Genomic DNA, 22,134 nt, shown 5'->3' with positions numbered 1-22,134 from the left:
TCAGGGGGTGCGCCAAGTGCTCTATGTAAGTTGGTGTCTAATGTGTGTATGGGCGCTTCACAGAAAGTAACTTATTTCTGTGTTCCTCGGTCCCCTTACATAAAGTGAAATTGTGCAGAGTAATCTTTGTAAAGTGATCCCATTCTCTGCACCTGCTGCTCGATATAAAGCACACCCATCAGTGTCGATGCCAAAGAGCACAGCATGTTTACTAATGCGGCCCAGGATCTATGTAAAGTGCACTCTACTTCAGCGCCAAGTGCTCCCACACAGTGTGCCTACTCTGGTGCTGGTACCTTCATAAACCGACTCCATGTGTCCCAGTATTCTACATAAAGCACACCTACTGTGTGCCAGATTTACATAAAGTGTTTTCAGGTGTTTGTAGGTGCACTGCATATAGTGTGCTCACTTTATGTTTTATGTGCTACACTTCATAAACTGACTCCTGTGTCCACCTTTATGATGAAGACACCTACTGTGTACTGATGTTCTACATAAAGTGTTTTTCAGGTGTGCTGAATGCTCTTACATAAAGTAAAATTACTCTGTGCAAAGTTCTGATGATAAAGAATGCCTACTGTGTGTAGGTAAACCTCTCCACAGCACTCCTCTACTGTGGGCGCGCAGCAGGGGTCGCAGGTAAAGCATGCCCACTCTGCGCCCAATTCCCACTGGTCAAGTGCACCTGGCGATGTCAGATGCTCACCTCCTGCATCATCATGCCTACTAACGCCTTTCACACTCAACCTCAGTTCTGAGCCAGGAGCCCTGGATTGTTGAGACCCGGCGATGGCATCCAGAGAGGGAATGCGCCCATTTAACACATACAAGGGCAAACTGAGTCTCAGAAGGGCAGGCTCTCTAGCCCAAAGCTCACAGGAAGCCAAGCATTTGTGAGACCTTCTGCCCAAACTTTTCCTCTGCCATGTTGCTCCTGCACCCATCTGCTAGGTCACTGCCTAGTAATACAGGACATTAATGAATCAAGGAATTCCCAGGCTATGTAGTGGCCCCAGAGATGAGGGGAAATATCTGGAGGCTCTCTTGATCAGCACTCGCCTCCTCCACATGCAGGGATGCTCCGCCCACAGACCCAGGGCTCTCCTGGCTCTCCCCTGATCCTGTCCTGAACTGCCCTGTGGGGGTGGACTCCAGGAGAGGGGGTGCTTGAAGGAGGGGCTCCCAGCAGAGCTACTGAGAAGGGGATGTAAAGACAGTGCTCCTGGGATACTGGCTGGTGTTGGGGAGCTCCCAAACCTCCCCCACCCCACCACCACCGCCAGCTCATTCAGCCAAGGGATTCAGGCAGCTGGCCTTTGCAGCCCCTTGTGGGGTAGGGGTGCATCCCAAAATCCCCACTCCCCTCTGCAAGGACAGACCTCACTCAAGGCTGAAGTGTTTCCACCTCTCTATTAGGCTCAGGGAGCAAAGCCAGAGTTTACGAACCAGGCGGGGTTCTAGGACTAAGGAAGAAAAGCTGCCCCAGCTGCCAGAGGGGCCCGCCACTGCAGACTCCTGCTGTGTGCCTGTGATGAGCAGGCAGTCGACGTGAATGGTGACCACCACCATTTGCCAACATAACTCACACAGCCTGTTTTGAGTCCTTTAAGTATATTAACCATCTTGTTTTCCATTTTACAAATGAATCATTAAAAGCCTGCAAGATATTTATGACCACTCATAGTCGCATTGTGCCAGCTAGGAGCCAGGCTGGCTACCCAGACCACCCACCCAGCCTCACACTGCATACTCCCCACCACCGGGCTGTATGCCCTTCATATCTGTAAATGGGTTAAGCCAGCAGCACTCACTATGGCTGTCAATACTTAAAAACAGACAATGCAGGCAGGCAAAATGCACACAAGGCAGACTAAAGGCTCAGCAAGTGCAACTGTTTCTGCTGTTGCTGCTGTGGGTGCTGTGTAAGCTGGATATGGGGGTCTGACCTCGGATCCCAGCAGCAGGCAGAGACATGGCCTTGCGCTGTATTGGAGAAGGGCCCCAAAGGTCCAGCCTGCCCCCACCACCTGCCTCTTGGCTGTGATTGCGCTTAGGGGAGCAACCTCTCGGACACAGGAGCCTTGGCCTGAATCCAGAAGAGTTATCTGTGGTGAAGCAACAACAGGAAATTTGAACACCTGTTAGGTGTTAAGACAGACTCACAGGTGGATTCTTCCAGGGGAGACATCAGCTGTTCTGTGTCTGGGAACTGAACATCCAGGGAGCCCAGCCGCCCATCCAATGAACACATGAGCTCTGCACAGCCCAGCTACTGCATCCCTGATAGTCTCTGCTTGAATGTCCCCCAGCATGGAGACCTCAGCACGCGTGCACACACACACACACACACAACACACACACACACACAGCCTATGCCTTTACAGCAGTGGTCCCCAACCTTTTTGGTACCACGGACCAGTTTCGTGGAAGACAATTTTTCCACAAACTGTGGCAGGGAGAGGAGAGACAAAGATGGTTTCAGGATGATTCAGGCGCATCACATTTATTGTACATTTTATTTCTATTATTATTACATTGTATCATGTAATGAGGTAATTATACAACTCACCATCATGTAGAATCAGTGGGAGCCCTGAGCTTGTTTTCCTGCAACTAGATGATCCCATGTGGGGGTGATGGGAGACAGTGACAGATCATCAGGCATTAGATTTTCATAAGGTGCATGCAATCTTAATCCCCTGCATGCGCAGTTCACATTAGGGTTTGCACTCCTATGAGCATCGAATGCTGCCACTAATCTGACAGGAGGCGGAGCTCAGGCAGTAATGTGAGTGATGGTGAGCAACTGTAAATACCGATGAAGTTTCGCTCACTCACCCACCGCTCACCTCCTCCTGTGCAGTACAGTCCCTAACAGGTCACAGACCAGCACCTGTCTGCTGCCCGGGGGTTGGGGTCCCTTGCTTTACAGAATATTAGAGGGTAGATACTCTACGGAAATGAGCCTCAAACTCAACCAGTTCTAAATCAACGAGAAAGGGGATCATTTAAAATGCATCTTTCTCTATGTGCACACATTCAAGGGAGGCAAGATATGAGGCTAAGAGAGTGAGGTACAGAACAGCAGGTATGTCTACTAAATATTCACAGAAATGAGGTGGACAGTGCATAGAGGCATACACTTCTATCCATCATATTTGTATAAATAAACTCTAGCATGAGTAGTTTTTAAGCTTAGAATATAAATGTTTAGGGCCGGGCACAGTGGCTCATGCCTGTAATCCCAGCACTTTGGGAGGCCGAGCTGGGTGGATCACCTGAGGTCAGGAGTTCAAGAACAGCCTGGCCAACGTGGTGAAACCCCATCTCTACTAAAAATATAAAAATTAGCTGGATGTGGTGGTGGACGCCTGTAATCCCAGCTACTTGGGAGGCTGAGGCAGGAGAATCGCTTGCACCCAGGAGGCGGAGGTTGCAGTGAGTCAATATTGCACCATTGCACTCCTGCCTGGGCAACAAGAGTGAAACTCCATCCAATTTAATAATAATAATAAACATTTATGTACATATAACTATTTATACGTTTATATATTTCACTTGTGTGGTTTGTTTTCTCCTCTGTGTGTACAGCCAGTAATCCTCCCAGGTCTCCACTCTGTGAGTCCCCACAAAGCTCCCACTTCTTGGACTCTGTGCTCTGGGAGTGTGTGGGATGCACCTGAGCCACAGCTCCCTGCAGGCTCAGAGGCCAAGGAGTCCCTGGGTGGCTGCTGTCTCTGGTCCTAAGCCCTTTATGGAATAGGGTCTCTACCGGAACAGGGAGCTGGGACCAGAACAGCAGGTCTGCCACCTGGCTGTGGGTCTGTCTGCCTTCTCAAAGCAACCCTTCTAGGTCTTGGGTTTCACAAATGCCTACCCGAATCCCAAGACACTCCGAAAGTCACTTTTTCCCATGGATGACTATGAAATTATTGTTGTTGTAGGGGGATCCAACTGGGGGGGACCTCCTATCCCACCATCTTGCTGATTTCACTCTTACAGAAGTCTTGAAGCCAGACAGTGTACGTATTCCAACTTTATTCTCCTTTATATAATTAACTTTTTCTATTCTAGGTCGTTTGCATTTTCATATAAATGTTAGAATCAGCTTATCAATATCTACTAAAGCTTTCTGGCAAGTTCTCGCATGACTCAGCTTTCAGCTTAATTTTTTCTTTTTGGGAGAGTGAATTGGGGTCCCAAGATTTTATTTTCCTTTTACGTTATGCATCAATGTTTGTAGCAGAACTATTCATAATAGCGAAAGAGTGGAAGCAACCCAAATGTCTAATAATGGATGGACGGATAAACAAAATACGGTGTATCTATCCAATGGAATATCGTTTGGCTGTAAAAAGGAACGCAGTACTGAAACTGTAACATAGATACTAATGCTGTAACATAGATACTAAGGCTGTAACATAGATACTAATGAGGTAACATAGATACTAATGTTGTAACATGGATACTAATGCTGTAACATAGATACTAATACTGTAACATAGATACTAATGCTGCAACATAGATGAACTTTGAAAACATGATGCCGAGTGAAAGAAGACAGTCAAAATAGTATGTGATTCCATTTATATAAAATGTTCAGAACAGGCAAATCCATAAAGACAGAAAGAGAAAACAGATCTGTGGTTGTCTAAGTCTGGGTGGAAGCAGGCAATGGGGAGTCACTGTTAATGTGCATGGCGTTTATTTTACAAATAATGAAAATGTTCTAAAATGAATTGTTGCGATGGTTGCACAATTCTGTGACCATACTGAAAAAGCATTGAATTGTACACTTTACATGGATGAATTTTTGGCTGTGAATTATATCGGAATAAAGAATTTTTTTTTTTTTTTTTTTTTGAGACAGAGTCTCACTCTATTACCCAGGCTGCAGTGCAGTGACGCAATCTTGGGTCACTGCAACCTCTGCCTTCCAGGTTCAAGCGATTCTCGGTGCCTCAGCCTCACGAGTTGCCGGGATTACAGGCTCCTGCCACCACACCGGCTAATTTTCGGGGTTTTATGTTTGTTTCTTGGTTTTTTGTTTTGTTTTGTTTTGTTTTTGAGACAGAGTCTGGCTCTGTTGCCCAGGCTGGAGTGCAGTGGTGCGATCTCGGCTCACTGCAAGCTCCGCCTCCCAGGTTCACGCCATTCTCCTGCCTCAGCCTCCCGAGTAGCCGGGACTACAGGCGCCGCCACCTCGCCCAGCTAATTTTTTTGTATTTTTTAGTAGAGACGGGGTTTCACCATGTTAGCCAGGATGGTCTCGATCTCCTGACCTTGTGATTCGCCCGCCTCGGCCTCCCAAAGTGCTGGGATTACAGGCGTGAGTCACCGCGGCAGGCCAATTTTTTTATTTTTAGTAGAGACCAGGTTTCGCCATGTTGGCCAGGCTGGTCTTTGACTCCTACCCTCAAGTGAGCCACTGGCCTCCGCCTCTCAAAGTGCTAGGATTACAGGCATCAGCCACTGTGCCCCAGCCAAGATTTTTTTTTAAGATGGGGTCTCACTATGTTCGCCAGGCTGATCCCAACTCCTAGGCTCAAGCAATTCTCCCACCTAGGCCTCCTAAAGTGCTGAGATTACAGATGTGAGCCACCGTGCCAGGCTTGAATATATATATATATATTTTTTTACAAAACAGAATTTCAGATGTTTTTAAATCAATAAACCGAATACTTACATCTGAGAAAAAAGAAAAAAAGAAAAAAAAAAAAAGACTGGTTTGAGTGGCTGAGCTCAGTGGCTCATGTCTGTAATCCCAGCACATCGGGGGGCTGAGGCAGGAAGATCGCTTGAGTCCAGGAGTCTAGGGACAGCTTAGGCAACACAGTGAGACCCCAATTCTACAAAAAGTAAAATAAATTAGCTGGGCATGCTTGCACCAGCGTGTAGTCCCAGATACTCGGGAGGCTGAGGCAGGAGGATCACTTGAGCCTAGGAGGTTGAGGCTGCAGTGAGTTATGATCACACCGCAGCACTCTAGCCTAGATAATAGTGAGACTCCGTCTCAAAAAAAAAAAAAAGACTGGCTTGAGCTCAGCTTGGTATATACCACTTGTATTTGGTGAGAAGTTGGATTGTGCACCTAATTTTATGGCTTTATGAAGAGAACACACCTAGTCCAGGATGAACATATTGGATTGTGTCCTTACTGGGGCTCAGCAGTGAGTGAAGATGTATTGTCTCAGTGAAGAACAGTGATTTCTTACCCTAACATATGAAACATTTCCACTGTGAATCCCCTATTGTGTCCTGCAAGTTCTTACACAGCATCTTCATTTTCCAGTCTCTCAGAGCACCACGGGGTCTGTTGGATTTGGAGAAATAAAAATAAAATCCTAAGGCCCCCAATCAACTGAGCAGCCGCCCTCCTGAACACAGAAACCCCAGAGAAATCTTAAAAACTGAGTTCCCAGCTATGACAGGAGGGGAGGTCGACTATGCCTCAGTATGTCCCTTCCATATTAATCTTTAACCAGAATTCTCTCCAGTCCTATCTCCTTTGAGACTGGAATCTTTCCATCCTTTGCAGGAGCTAAAGCCTTCCTGGGCAGAGAGGTAGCAGTGAGCCCTTGTGTGCTGGAGGAAGAGGTGGAGGCTTCAGATTCCGGAACGCCCCCTGAGGCCCCTCCTGGCCTCTCCAGACGCAGAGGACAGCCCTTCCAGGGTGGTTTCCTGGGGAGGCCCATGGGAATAACCTGCTGGGAAGGCCATTGCAGGCATAAAGCTCACAGCACCAGTTCAAGGCTCCTATGCTTGCCTGCAGGTACCCTCTGAAAGCACCTTAAAAGGGTCCTTTTTCTGCGTTTTCCTTAAGACCGCTTGATTGAAGGCAACCCCAGGTGGAGGGGAACCAAGAGGATATGGGTACAAGGGCAGAGTCAGAGAGTTGTGGATGGAGCTGCCCAGCCTGCAGGTGGGGTGCAGAACTGGGGAGACGGGGAAAAGAGAGAGATCTCAGCCTTAGGTGGCTGCCTAGGGTGGCTTTTTCCCACGCAGAGCGCCTGGCTCTTCATCCAACCCAGGTGCCCGTTGCAGCTTATAGGTCAGCGGTCCTCAACTGAATGTGATTCTGGCCCCCAGGAGACATTTGATCATGTCCAGAGATATTCCTGTTCTCAGGACTTGTGGGGAGGGGGGGATTTTCCTACTAGCATCTAAGGGATTGAGGTAAAGGCGCCACTAAATGGCAGACAATGCACAGGACAGCTCCCACTACAAAGAATGATCCGGTCCCAAATGTCACGAGTGCTGAGACTGAGAAACCCTGTGCTAGGTGTATTTTGTCTCCACTGTTGTGTCCTTGCTAATCTGGTTGTAAGAGGCAGGATGGAGCTGGATGCATTCCAGTGCTGTGAGATGTTTGCTCTGCACCTGTGTGTGAGCCATCCGCAGTGATACCAGAGTAGGCAGAATTCCGTCCACCTGTCAGAGGAGACGGGGGACCCCAGCCTCGAGAACTGTGGCTGCTCCAGCAAGCAGGAGGCAGGATGTTGGACTGTAGGGGTGAGACAGGAGCTTCAGCAGAGGGGGAAGGTTGGATCAGACTCTTGGTTGGATCAGACACTGTGTTGTGTCATTGCCAGGAATGCTAAGGTCCCTGCTAGGGTTGGAGACCATGAGTCTAGAATGGGGTCAGTGAGTGACAGCTGGTACAGAACGATACAAACAAATCAGCTCTGAAGACCAATATCATCATCAGTCAATGACAATGACTTACACGGTGGACTCTCACAGTGCTCTGCTTACTCCTGTTTTCCAGTTGGGGAGAGGAGCCTCAGAGCTGCAAAGTCCTTTCTCCAAAGACACACAGTGAGAGCTGGGGTTTCCACCCTGGGTCTGATGCCTTCACAACGTGTAAGCATTTCAGAAAATTCTCTCTGTAAGCCACAGTGGAGTGTGTGCAGAGGAGAGGAGATGAGGAGGAGGGTGGGGCGGCGGCCCAGGAGAGGGGATGGAGAGGAGCGGAGCAGATGGAGAAGTGCTTAGTAGGAGAGAGGATGCCCAGCAATGGGAGGGATGGGGAAGGAAGGTGGCTGATGCTGGGGGATGGTTTCCGGGTAGGGTGGCTGCGTGGTCAGAAGACTTTCCTTCCATGTCATAAGTGTGGTCTTTTCATGTGGAATACGTCATCCTCAGTCCAGTAAAGTTCCTCACTGTCTGCGTGATTCTCTGTTGTCCAAGAGCCGGACTGACTCCTCCTGTGTGGCAGGGAGTCGGGGGCAGATACTTGGGGACAATGTCCTAGTGAGACTACTATGGGGTGTAATGATGGATGGGCCCATCCAGAACCAAGGATTTCAGAAACTCTTACAGCAATGTGGCTTACATTAGTCATAAAAACATTTCTGTTTTTCTTTTATGGTAGAATTCAGGTGCAGAGGTTTGAGTCTGTGATATTTCCAGTTTGTGACTTTTGATTGACATTAGTTTGTGCAAGATCCTTTTCTTATTTCATTTGTTTATCCCCTTTCTTTCGCTGTTTCCATTCTTTCTTGACAGGCATTTTCACATACGTAATATGCACCTTTTGATTTGTATATGTTCTTGTAAGATACACATTGCTTTCTATCTGCATATATTTCTTATGTGACTTTTTTTAAATGGTAAATTAATGGACTTGATTTTATTAGAGGAGTTTTAAGTTTATAGAAATATTGATCCGAAAGTATAGAGAGTTCTCATATATGCCTCACCCCTGCATGTGGGGACCTCTCTCCTATTGTTGACATCTTGTGTTCCTCCAGCACCTGTGCTACAATTGATGTGCCAATATTGACACATTATTAACCAAGTTCTACAGTAGTATCTCCTATTGTTGACATCTTGCATTCCTGTAGCACCTGTTACAATTGATGAACCAGCACTAACACATTCTTAACCAAGTTCTAGAGTAGTTTTTCCTTTTGTTGACATCTTGCATTCCTGTGGTACCGTGTGTTCCAATTGATGAACCAATATTGATGCATTATTATTAACTAAATTCCATAGTTTACATTAAGTTATACTCTTCGCATTGTATATATGGATTTTGACAAATGACATGGATTCATTATTACTATATTAGTCAGAGTAGTTTCATGTAGATGTATTTTTAATGTGACCACATGGAATTATGCTAGAGAGTTCATCCTGTTTTGAGTTTTATTCACTCAATATTATTTTAAAGGTTCACTTACATTACTCTGTGTGCATCTAATTCCTGCCAAAAGCTCTATATCCTTTTGCCTCTTTATCTATTGTTTGCCTCTATACCCTTTTACCTGCCTTCTCTCCAATTAGGGACAAGCAGGCTTATCCAACACCCCCACTAAACTAACTGCTGCAGGGACCTTTCTCTTACATGTCCCACTGTAAACAGGTTTCAGAAGTCAAGATAGATACACAGTAGCAAGTTTGCTGGTATACAGAGCATGCCTTCCATTAAAGATTTTAATTTCCACCATTCTACATGCCCACTAATAGTGCATAGATATTTCTTTTAATATTATTATTATTTGAGATACAGTCTCCCTCTGTCACCAGCGGGCTGGAGTGCTTTGGTGCGATCTCAACTCACTGCAGCCTCCACCTCCTGGGTTCAAGCAATTCTCATGCCTCAGCCTCCAGAGTAGCTGGGATTACAGACGTTCACCACCACACCTGGCTAATACTTGTATTTTTGGTAGAGATGGGGTTTTTCCATGTTGGCCAGGCTTGTCTCAAACTCCTGGCCTCAAGTGATCCTCCTGCCTCGGCCTCCCAAAGTGCTGGGATTGTAGGCATGAGCCACTGTGCCCAGCCCATAGTGCATACGTATTTCTTTCTCCTCATAGCCCAACCAACACAAGACATTTTATAATTTGGGGAACTGCAGGGGAATACAGTGAAATTCCACTGCTCTTTTTCATTTTCCCCTTTCCTCTATTCTGTTTTTCTTTTCTTCCTTTTGGTTTCCTTTTTTTTTTTTTTTTTTGAACATCCGTTCATTTGTCTGAGTAACTCCTGTGCATCATCTTCTCACATCTTTTGCTCATTTTTGCATTAAGGTACCTACTCCTTCTTGATAGAACTGGTTTCTTGTTTGTTCTAGATATTATTCCCTTGTCAGTCTTTAAGAAATTCCCCACACAACATGGATGTGCTCCTGTCAGTTTTAGACAACGCAAATATCTTTTCCCCATTTCCCATCTGCCTGTTAACTTCATCCCAGAAATCCTTTGTTGAATGGAAGTCCTCAATGTTGCTTTTTTTTTCATGTCTTAAAAATCATATTAATGATTGTGCTTTGGAAATGTTGTTTAGAAAGTCTTTCCTCAAGCCTAGATCACAAAGTTATTCTCCTATACTTTCTTCTATTAAATTTATACTTTGATATTTGGTATTTGTTTTTTGAATCCAGCTGGATTCCTCCTTTGTATGTGCTGTTAGGCAGAAATTCAGATTTACTTACTTTGCTTCATAAAATGAGCAGTTTTCTCACTACAATGGGTGAACAATCTATCTTTTCTTCTTGATCCGCCCGCCTCGGCCTCCCAAAGTGCTGGGATTACAGGCGTGAGCCACCGCGCCAGGCCAATTTTTGTATTTTTAGTAGAGACCGGGTTTCGCCATGTTGGCCAGGCTAGTCTTTGACTCCTACCCTCAAGTGAGCCACTGACCTCCGCCTCTCAAAGTACTAGGATTACAGGCATGAGCCACTGTGCCCCAGCCAAGATTTTTTTTTTTAAGATGGGGTCTCACTATGTTCGCCAGGCTGATCCCAACTCCTAGGCTCAAGCAATTCTCCCACCTAGGCCTCCTAAAGTGCTCAGATTACAGACGTGAGCCACCGTGCCAGGCTTGAATATATATATATATATATATTTTTTACAAAACAGAATTTCATGCATCAAGAAACCATACATTTTTCTCCATAGACAAAGTAACCAGATTGCACTTTAAAAAAATAATTAGCTGGGCATGGTGACTCATGCCTATAATCCCAGCACTTTGGGAGGCTGAGATAGGAAGATCACTTGAGGCCAGGAGTTCGAAACTAGTTTGGGCAACAATGTGAGGCCCTGTCTCTAAAAATTTTTTAATTAGACAGTTGACATGGCACACACCTGTAGTCCCAGTTATTTAGGAGGCTGAGGCAGAGGATTGCTTGAGCCCAGGAGTTCCAGGATGCAGTGAGTCATAATCCTACTCTAAGCTGGGGAACAGAGTGAGAACTGTCTCTAAAATAATTGGTAATTAGATCAATAATAATGCCTTAATATTACTCATACCTAATCATTCATTCATACTATAATCAAAATGTTCTCTATTGCCTTAAAAATACTTACAGCTGGTTATGTAAATTAATATTCAACTAGTCTCCTATGTTGCATCCAGTGGTTATGTCCTCGAATTTCTCTTGTCCTTTGAATGAGCCTTTATCAATGAGACCAGACCAATTGTTCTGTGGAATTATCCTTCTGTTTTTCTGAAAGCTTCTTCATGGCGTAATTTAGCTTATTCCTCCATCTTCTGTACAATGATTATCCTTTTTGGCTAGTGGGCATCTTTTCAATCTAGAACCTCCAGGCTTTTAATATTACCCCATTACTTAGTGGAAGTTTCATTTCACACTGGTACAAGGTGTTTAAGGATTTCTTCTGTGTCCAGACCACAGATCAGCCATGTCTCAAGGAACTCTGGTTCCCTGGAGTGGCATATGGTATTAGAGACATTGTGATCATTGTTTCCATAAATTCCGCCTTTTATTATTATTAAGATTGCAACCTCAGCTTTCATTTGGTGCATATTTGTCTGACAGGTATGTATCCAGCCTTTTCTTTCAAATTTTCTATTCAGATTTTTTAGAATGGCAAATATACAATTTGAAATAGGATGGCATAAATGAGTATCAATAAATCAGTATTAAAATAAAGGTAATTGAGTTAAATAAGCACTAAAAGATAAAGACTCTCAGGAAAAAAACTTTTAAACCCCAAGATCAAAATACATGTCTTCTAGAACTGGCACACTATCAAGAGACTCTGACCCTGATCATCTATGCCTGTCTCTAATGGCTCCAAGTATTGAACCTTTCCTTTATGTCAGTCGGTGTTAATAGAAACCCAATTAGTAGCCAAAATCTGACATGATCATCTAATATATTGATCTCATCTGATCTTTGTCACATTGCTGAATGTTAAGAACTATTATTGTTTACTCCATTTTACAGATGAGGAAAGTGAGACCCAGAAAATTCTGCCAGTTGTTGAATAGCATAGAGCTGCTGAGTTGCCATTTGGTGTGTGCTAGAGTCTGTGTTTTAACCACTGTCATTTAATTTTGTTTCTAATCTCACCAGATGCAGTATCCATGCCTGGTCAGAACTACAGCACCATGTCTGAATTTATCCTCTTTGGCTTCTCAGGCTTCCCCCAGCAGCTCCTGCCCGTCTTGTTCCTGCTGTTGTTCTCCTGATGTTCCTGTTCACATTGCTGGGCAACCTTCTCATCATGGCCACAATCTGGATTGAACACAGACTCCACATACCCATGTACCTCTTCTTGTGTGCCCTCTCCATCTCTGAGATTCTGTTCACTGTTGCCATCACCCCTCGCATGCTGGCTGATCTGCTCTCCACCCATCATTCCATCACCTTTGTGTCTTGTGCCAGTCAGATGTTCTTCTCCTTCATGTTTGGCTTCACTCACTCCTTCCTTCTCATGGTCACGGGCTATGATCGCTACGTGGCCATCTGCCCCCCACTGCGTTACAACGTGCTCATGAGTCCCCGTGACTGTGCCCGTCTTGTGGCCTGGACCTGGGCTGGTGGCTCAGTCATGGGGATGATGGTGACAATGATAGTTTTCCACCTCACTTTCTGTGGGTCTAACGTGATCCACCATTTTGCCTGTCATGTGCTTTCCCTTTTGAAGTTGGCCTGTGGAACAAGACATCATCTGTCATGATGGGTGTGATGCTGGTGTGTGTCACAGCCCTGATAGGCTGTTTATTACTCATCATCCTCTCCTATGTCTTCACTGTGGCTGCCATCTTGAGGATTCCCTGTGCTGAGGGCCGGCACAAGACTTTCTCCACATGTGTATCCCACCTCACTGTGGTGGTCACGCACTATAGTTTTCCCTCCCTTTTCTACCTCAAGCCCAAGGGCTTTCATTCTATGTACAGTGATGCCTTGATGGCCACCACCTATACTGTCTTCACCCCCTTCCTTAGCCCAATCATTTTCAGCTTAAGGAACAAGAAGCTGAAGAATGCCATAAATAAAAACTTTTACAGAAAATTCTGTCTTCTAAGCTCCTGAGTGCCAATTTGGTGGTGATAAAATATAATAGAAGAGCTGAAGATAATGTCTGTCTCCATAGGACTGTTGTAAGGGTTCAGGTATGTGAAAATATCTATTTGATACATACTAGCTATTGTTTCTTATCCCTTTTTGCTTAGCCTCAAGTGATCACAATCTCTTGTTTATGAGCCATTGTGAACTTTATCCTATTATCTGTGCTTAGAAATGTGTTTTCTATCTATGGACAGGTGGGGATCATCACATGGATGTGTCTGGGCACTTATGAACATGGTTCTTCTTGAATGGACTGGCAAAATATATTTTATTTTCCCCTAGTGTAAGAAAAAGTAAGAATAACATGATAGTCATAAATGCCACCAAGCATTAAGTTTTTTCTATGCATCGGCACTGTGTCCAGTGTTTTATAAATATTATCCTTTTAATTAGAAGAAATGTACAAAGGAAAATAAACTACTTCCCTCAGAGAAACTGGTTCTTATATAAAGTTCCTCACTGTCTTTGGGAGAGATATATCCTAAGTTTGGGTGTGGATATTAATATGTGGAGTTGAGTGAAGGATGTCAGAATGCAAAAGTAGAGAGAGACCAAGAAGGAGAAAGAGAGAGAGATACAGAGACAGAGATAGAAGACAGCGAGAGATACAGAGACATAGACAGAATAAAGAGAGAGAGACAGAGAGAGGAAGACAGAGAGAAAGCAGGTGTCAAGTAAAAAGAGAGTTCTTTAAATTTTTTTTATCTGTACAGGAAATGTAATAACTAAGAATTTGGAGCAAAATCTGGTAAAGGGAGGAAGAGAGAAAAAAGGAGGTTGGTAATAGGGCTTAATATATCTTAATAATAGGTCTGTAATATGTCCTAATAAGATAGCCTCATCTCTCCTCCAAGCATTTTTGACACAGTTGCTCTGCAATGTCAATGGGTCATTCTAGGATATGTACTCCCTTGCCTCCAATGGATGCATCATTTTTTTGGTTTTCTGGTTATAGCCATTAGTTCCACTAACTGAGGAATGAATATTATTTTTACAGTGTGAATTCTCTTCTAATGCTACTCATAGTGCCCTCGCCTGTGCTTCCTGCTGGTGCTGGAATGTGGTCAACACTGAAAGATACTTCATTCTAGAAAAGTAGAGATCATGGACTCGCAAGGTCAAAAGGTGACATGGTTGGAAGAAGTTTTAACCTATGTTTATGCTATAAAATTCCAAACAAAAAAAACTATCTTTTGCCTTATCCTGCAAACTCTAGACAACACTTGCATGTGTGCTTATCATCAATGAAGCACCATGGCAACCAGAAGCTTATTCAAGGAGCACAAATATCAGAATTTTTGCCTATGAGTTCCAAGACAGTCTTTAAAGTCATGGTAGAAAAAAACTATCTCGAAAGGCAACATGCTTTATTAGCCAGACTTTCTCGGAGAGGAGGTAATAATGGCCACATTTATTAAGCATCCAATGTGCACCAGGCACAGTTCCGAGTTCCTCAAACTTTGTCCTCAGAACAACCCTGAGCTAGATTGTTGCCCGCATTATATGTTTGAGGAAACTGAAGTGCATAGACGGGAATTAACTGGCTCAAGTCACACAGCAAATGTGAGACTTCAGCACCACAGTCTGGCTCCAGATCCCATACGTTTGGGATGGTGTTTTGTTTCCAATCATCTGGCTTTGAATCTCAAGGGTCAAAAGGGAAGGTCGTGACCCCAAGACGGGTGAGTGATGGGAATGAAGGAGGAATCTAGAGGTGAAAGGGTGAGGACGTGCCCAACATCTGACACTTGTGAGAGTGCCTGGCACATAACAGAAGATAGTAGGGGGAGGATTCAGGTAGTACCTGATGGACGGGCTGCCTGGGCAGAGTCAGAGGTCTCAAAAGAGGAAAAAATGGAGCTGCCTGAAGTTAGGGAAAGGGGGTCAGAAAAGTGATCAACTGGAAAGGAGAGATGTAGGGTGGGAGGTTGGCAAGAAAGGAAGCTGAGAATTCCTGAGAGCCTGCCAGGGTAAAAGCTGCACCCTTCTATCCCTATGTTCTGAACTGGACAGGGACCTCAGTCTTGGGACACTCCCATACCAGAAGAAAGGATCTGCCTCTATGGTTGCTTCTCACTGACTGAGCCTCCGTCTCGCTTCTTAAATCCGTTCTTCATCCTGGTCCCTCTCCTGCTCAAAACCCTCCCATGGCTCCTATTGTCCACAGGATAAAGTCCATACTTGGGCTCTGAGAGACCCTGCTATAGGCATGGAGGCCCTATGCTCAGCCAAAGAGGCAGTCAGGGTCTTGGGGTCAGGGACAACACCCCGCCCAACCCACCGAGGTTAGACCTCACCCTGAAGCCTCCCAATCCCCAAGAGCCCCCTGCTGGCAGTCAGTGAGGCCCAGGCAGAGGTGACAGCACCGTTTTATTCATGAGAATCTGCAAAATAAGGTGGATGGATCAGAGAGTCACTGCAAGCTCAGGTTCAGGGCTCCACCTGCAGCCAAAGCCCGGGCCTCGGCGCAAGTGATCAGCCTCCGGCTTCCTCGGGTGGGCTCAGTGTGGTCCGCAGGAACTGAAGTGGAAAGCAGCATCACGCCAGGGACCGTCTTCATCTCCCACGCATGGCAAACGCCTGCCCGATACAGTTCCTGCAGGCGGGAGAGTGGACTGTGACTGCACCCAAGACCCGCATTTGGGTCCCATCACTCCAGGAGCCTGACCCGGGACCCCCTCAACCACACGCAGCTCAACCTGAGAGATATAGAGAGGGGCTAAGCATGCCTGGGACCCCCATGTGGGACTTGCATGTCCTGGAGCCTGGGCCAGACTCCAGCTCCCAGTCAGACCAGCAGATGGAGAAGGGGATTTTGAGCACTCCACGGACTCCTCTAGGACCCACTCATCCCCATTCCATGGACGTTTTCCCATAAACTGTGAAGGAGTGGAGGGAAGATCTGGAACTAGGACCATCTACAATGTCCCCCTTTTTCACTCCCCGCACTATCACCCCCTCATCCTCGCCTCAGGCACACAGGGCGCTTTTACCTGGGCCCCGCGGAGAAGGGAATAAAAGCCAGAGGTGACCTCTCCTTGCTGTTCTCTGGGTCGAAGCGGTAGGGGTCGTAGACCTGCAGGTGAGATAAAGGTTTGCTGGGTGGGGTCTCCTAGGTCCAGCAGCCTTGTTGGAGAGACAAATGTGTGTTAAAGGCAGATGCTGGATTTTCCTCATCAAAACCCTGCCCCCTCCACTAGGAACATTGGAATTGACAAAAACCAAAACAAAAAGAGAGAGAGGATGGAGTGGTGGTGGTGGGAATGAGAAGGCAGCACCTCAGGATCCGGCCACACGGTTGGGTTGTGATGGACCCCTATAATATTGATGACGCAGATAATGCCTGTGGGAGAGAAGGGGGCAGTCAGGACGAGGACCCCCTGAAGGGCCCATCTTCCTACCTGGGAGGCTCCTCCCCCTGAGGCTGTGGGCACCTTTTGGGATGACTCGGCCATCTGGGAGAACAATGTCCTGTGTGCAGTGTCGGGAGATGAAGGGAGCTGGGGGATGTAACCGCAGGCTCTCTCCTTTAGGCACAGCCTGCAGCCACGTCCTAAGGAAACACCCCAGCCCCAATCATTATCAAGGGAACCAAGACACAACTCTCCACCTTTCTATTTCCAGATGAGACCTTTCTCCTGTCACAAAAAATAAACTCCATGGGATCAAACATTTGAGAATTTTCAAAAGCAGAAACAATTAGAGAAGCAGACAATTAGAAAAGTACCAGAGAAATTCTAGCCAAGCAGTTAAAAATAAATACCTTGATGAAAAACACCAGAAGCCAGCGGTAAAGCAAGGTTAACAACTTGCATAAAATAAACATTGTCTGTGGCAAGAAAGCAAATTCAAATGCAAATGAGTGACAAAATACCCAGATCCAATGTTTTGCTCTTATTTAGCATGGTACTAGAGATACCAGAACGTTCAATTAGGCAAGGGAAAAAAAGAGTCATGCAATTTGAAATGTGGGAGCAAATGTATCATTTTGGCAGATAATGATTTTCCACTTAAAAAACACTAGAGGCCCCACTGGAAAATGTTTATAAACATTTAAGATCCAGCAAAGGAGCTGAATTCTCTGCTTAATCTTTCTTCTTTTGCAGTGGTTACTTAAAATTCTAATATTGTGTGCACTTATTTGGTTCAGAATTTGGGAACTTTAAAACATAATCCACCTCTATGGCCCATTGCCATTTACTTCTCCCCACACGTTGCCAGATTATTATCTTTTTAATGTGTGCTTTCTGGGCTAATTTTTAGCGTCTTAAAAAATTATATGGGAGCACACCATCTACTATAGACACTATTATGTATCCTTTATATGGGAGTGGGGGGCTAGAATGGAGTCACTGTTGCCCCGCCTGGAGTGCAGTGGCACAATCTCGGCTCACTGCAACCTCCACCTCCCAGGTTCAAGTGATTCTCCTGCCTCAGCCTTCCAAGTAGCTGGGACTACAGGCATTCACCACCATAGCCAACTAATTTTTTTAAGTTTCAGTAGAGACGGGGTTTCCCCATGTTGACAAGGCTGGTCTTGCACTCCTGATCTAAGTGATCTCCCCACCTTGGCCTCACAAAGTACTGGGATTACAGGCATGAACCACCATGCCTGGCATGTATCTTTTCTCATTTAACAGTGTATCACTTTTTCATAGCCCCTGGGATTTACGTCAAAATAAGGTTATCCCTACTCTGGAGCTATGAAATAATTTTCTCATGGTTCCTTCTAGAGCTTTTAGGACTCTTTTAGAAAAAAATGATTAATCTGAACGTTATCTTGTCATAAGACATGAGAACCAGGTTCAGTTGCCTTTTTTCCAGAAGGCTTTCCAGTTGTCCCAAGAACTTTTACTTAATTATCTATATTTTTTCTCTTGATACACAACATCATGTTTAGCATGTACTGTGTTCATTGGGCACAGAATTTATTTGCATAAATCATTAGCTTTACCATGTAGAAATAACCATCAACTGAAAACATAATAAAAGAAAATATACTAGTCAAAATAATATAAAATACCTGGATTAAACTTAAAAAGAAACATGAAATCTCTGTATTTCATTATAAATTTCCCTCAATCCAAATAAAACACACCCTTTGCCATGCAACAAATGTTTGTAAGGGTTGAATTAACAACAACAACAAAAAGCCAGTCTGCCAGATGTTAAAACCTATTAGAAAGTCACAGTATTGGGAAGCCGAGGTGAGTGGATCACTTGAGGTCAGGAGTTTGAGACCAGCCTGACCAACGTGGTGAAACCTCGTCTCTACTAAAAATACAAAAATTAGCTGGGCGTGGTGGACAGTGCCTGTAATCCCAGCTATTCAGGAGACTGAGTCAGGAGAACTGCTTGAACCTGGGAGATGGGAGGTTTCGGTAAGCCGAGATCGCACTACTGCACTCCAACTAGACTCCATCTCAAAAAAAGCAAAAAGAAAAAAGAAAGTCACAGTAATAAAAATAGTATGGCAATGCCATAAAAAAGGATGCATTCAAACGACTAAAGAGGTCAGAGACAGACGTGTGAATAAGTGAAAACTTCCCATCTGCTAAAGAAAGCCACACAAAGCTCTGGGAAATAGATGGATAGTGTGATACAAAAGAAAATATGGACAAATGTAACTTCATAAAAATTAACCAAAAGCACCCCCAAAAAAAGTCAAAAGGCAATCTTTTGCAACAAAAGACAGAAAAAAATCATTAATTGTGATACACATTCTTATAAGTAAATAAGAAAAAAGAACCCAAAGAAAAACAGCAGAAAATATAAGATGACCACTCCCATAGAAAGAAAGTGGCTTATCAACTTGGGCAAAAGATGCTCTTTCTCACTCTTATTTAAGAAAATGCTCATTAAAAGATGAAATGTGAAGACTGACAAAAATTTTAAATTTAATAATACAATAATACTATTGGCAAATTTGTGGGAAAGCTTGTGCCATCAAACTCAGCAAATATAGAAATGGATTTGCAATCATTATTACAATTCTGGAATGCAAATGGTCCTTGATTCATCAATTGCATTTTCGGGAATTTGTCCTGCAGAGATGCTTACACATATGAGCAATGGTCACTGTAGACACATGCCAATTGCACAGGTTTAATTTAGCAAAAGGATGAAACAAGCCAAATATACATGGATGGGGAGATGTTTAGATAAATATCTATTGGGGGAACCCACCCCCAATATTTCAATGTAGGTTATTTCTATTTTCCATAAGTGTCAGCCAGCTGAGAAAAGAGAGACAGTATAAAGAGAGGAATTTTACAGCTGGGCCACCGGGGGTGACATCACATATTGGTAGGACCGTGATGCCCACCTGAGCCTCAAAACCAGCAAGCTTTTATTAAGGATTTCAAAAGGGGAGGGGATGTAAGAACTGGAAGTAGGTACAAAGATCACATGCTTCAAAGGGGAAAAAGCAGAACTACTAATAAGGGTCTAACAAAGATCAATTCTGAGGGAACAGGACAAAGGGCAAAAGCAGAACTACTGATAAGGGTCTAACAAAGATCGCAAGGCAAAGTGCAAAAGCAGAACTACTGATAAGGGTCTATGTTCAGCAGTGCACGTATTGTCTTGATAAGCATCCTAGACAACAGAAAACAGGGTTTGATAGCAGAGAGCTGGTCTGACCACAAATTTACCAGGGCAGAGTTTTCCCCACCCTAGTAAGCCTGAGGGTGCTGTAGGAGACCAGGGTGGATCTCAGTCCTTATCTCAGCCACATAAGACAGACATTCCCAGAGCGGCCATTACAGGCCTCCCCCCAGGAATGCATTCCTTTCCCAGGGTATGAATATTCCTTGGTAAGAAAAGAATTTAGCAATATCTTCCCTACTTGTACGTCCATTTGTAGGCTCTCTGCAAGAAGAAAAATATGGCTCTTTTTGCCCAAACCTGCAGGCAGTCAAACCTTATGGTTGTCTTCCCTTGTTCCCTAAAAATTGCTGTTACTCTGTTCTTTTTCAAGGTGTACCATTTCTATTGTTCAAACACACATGTTTTGCAATCAATTTGTACAGTTAACAATTATCACAATGATCCTGGAGTTGATACATCCACCTTTATGAAGACAACAAGATTACAAGAGATTAGAGTAAAGACAGGCATAAGAAATTATAAAAGCACTATTTGGGAACTGATAAATGTCCATATTAAAATGAAATCTCCACAATTTATGTTCCTCTGCTGGGGCTCCAGCTGGTACCTCCATTCAGGGTCCCTGACTTCCCACAACAAACATCCACAGAATGGAACATTATACAGCTACACTAAAGGAGAAAATGAGGATCAGTAGTCCTGTCACACAATGCAGGCCAGAAGGTAAATCAGTACAGAGACTCTGGAAGGCAAATTGACCGTATCTACAATGATTAGAAATGTTTATACAAGTGTCTTCAAGAAAGGGATGGGACAAATAAAACATGGAATGCTATTCAGCACTCAGAAAAAATAGCTATCAGACACACTATTAAGTGGGAAAAAAACATGTTCCGAAATGTCCATAAATGTAAATACCACAGGACAAAAAATATATGGAGCATAAAAGGAGAGAGATGATAGAAAGATATGTAGATAGACTGATAAACAGACAGACAGTTAGATGACAAATCAGTATCTCTGCAGGCCCCCTTGGAGAAAGGGAGATTAGGTGGGGTAGCAGGAATGTCAAGGATAACCCTTGTCTTATCTGTAATGTCTCATTGAGTGCAAGAAGAACCTGTTCTCATCATTGCTTTTGTTATTCAAAACTCATTTTCCATGTGGTATATATACAAAACGGAGTGCTATTCAGCCTTAAAAACAGAAGAAAATTCTTTCATTTGTGACAACATGGAAGAACCTGGAGGACATTATGCTAAGTGAAATAAGTCAAGCACAAGAAGAGAAATAGCACATGATGTTAATTACCTGTGAGATCTAAAATAGCTAATACAGAAATCATGGAAACCAAGAAAAGAATGGTGGTTACCAGAGAAAGGACAAAGAGAGAATGGAAAGACATTGGTCAGAGGGTACAAGTTTCCATTACACAGGAGGAATAAGTTTTGAGATCTATTACATGCGTGGTGACTATAGATGATAATAATATATTTCTCAAAATTGCTAAAAGAGCAAATTTCAAAAGTTCTCACTACAAAAATGATGAGTATATGAGATGATGGGTATGTTTATTAAATTGACTTAATCATTCCACATTGTATACATATATCATAACATCACGTTGCACCCTATAAATATATATAAGTAAAATTTGTCAATTAAAAATAAAAAAAATATTCCAAAACTCATATTTTGAGAAAAAGAAAAGAAAAGCTCCCAAAGATATATTTTTAATGTGAAGATATGTGTCTACTTTATTTCTTTTTATTTCAATAGCATTTGGGGTACAAGTGGTTTGGTTACATGGATGATTTCTATAGTGGTGAATTCTGAGGTTTTAGTGCACTCATCACCCATGCAGTGTACACTGTCCCCAGTATGTAGTTTTTTCTCCCTTACCTACCTCCCAACCTTGTCCTCCGAGTCTCCATACCTCATTATATCACTCTGTATGTATTTGTGTCCTCACAGCTTAACTCCCACATGTAGGTGAAAACATGTGGTATTTTGTTTTGTATTCTTGACTTACTTCACTTAGAATAATGGCCTCCAGCTCCATCCAAATTGCAACAAAAGACATTATTTCATTCCTTTTTATGGCTGAGTAGTATTCCATGGTGTATATATGCCACATTTTCTTTATCAACTGATTGGTCAATGGGCACTTATGTTGGTTCCGTATCTTTACAGTT

The 22,134-nt window shown here is 43.9% G+C and overlaps 2 protein-coding genes across 2 annotated transcripts in view; one reads left to right on the top strand and one right to left on the bottom strand.

Moving 5' to 3' along the window:
- LOC101011071 (cytochrome P450 4F11) overlaps nt 1-22,134 on the bottom strand; it is a 45,046-nt gene that overhangs the window by 19,689 nt on the left and 3,223 nt on the right. The window lies entirely within an intron of this gene.
- LOC101012108 (olfactory receptor 10H4-like) lies at nt 12,343-13,294 on the top strand. The gene is given in 3 exon segments (XM_031659798.1): nt 12,343-12,435; nt 12,438-12,912; nt 12,915-13,294. Coding segments are annotated over 3 exon segments (948 nt in total).

The sequence above is a fragment of the Papio anubis genome, chromosome 20, assembly GCF_008728515.1.
Source record: "Papio anubis isolate 15944 chromosome 20, Panubis1.0, whole genome shotgun sequence".
Classification (NCBI taxonomy): Eukaryota; Metazoa; Chordata; class Mammalia; order Primates; family Cercopithecidae; genus Papio; species Papio anubis.
This window is presented reverse-complemented; position numbering and strand designations above follow the sequence as displayed.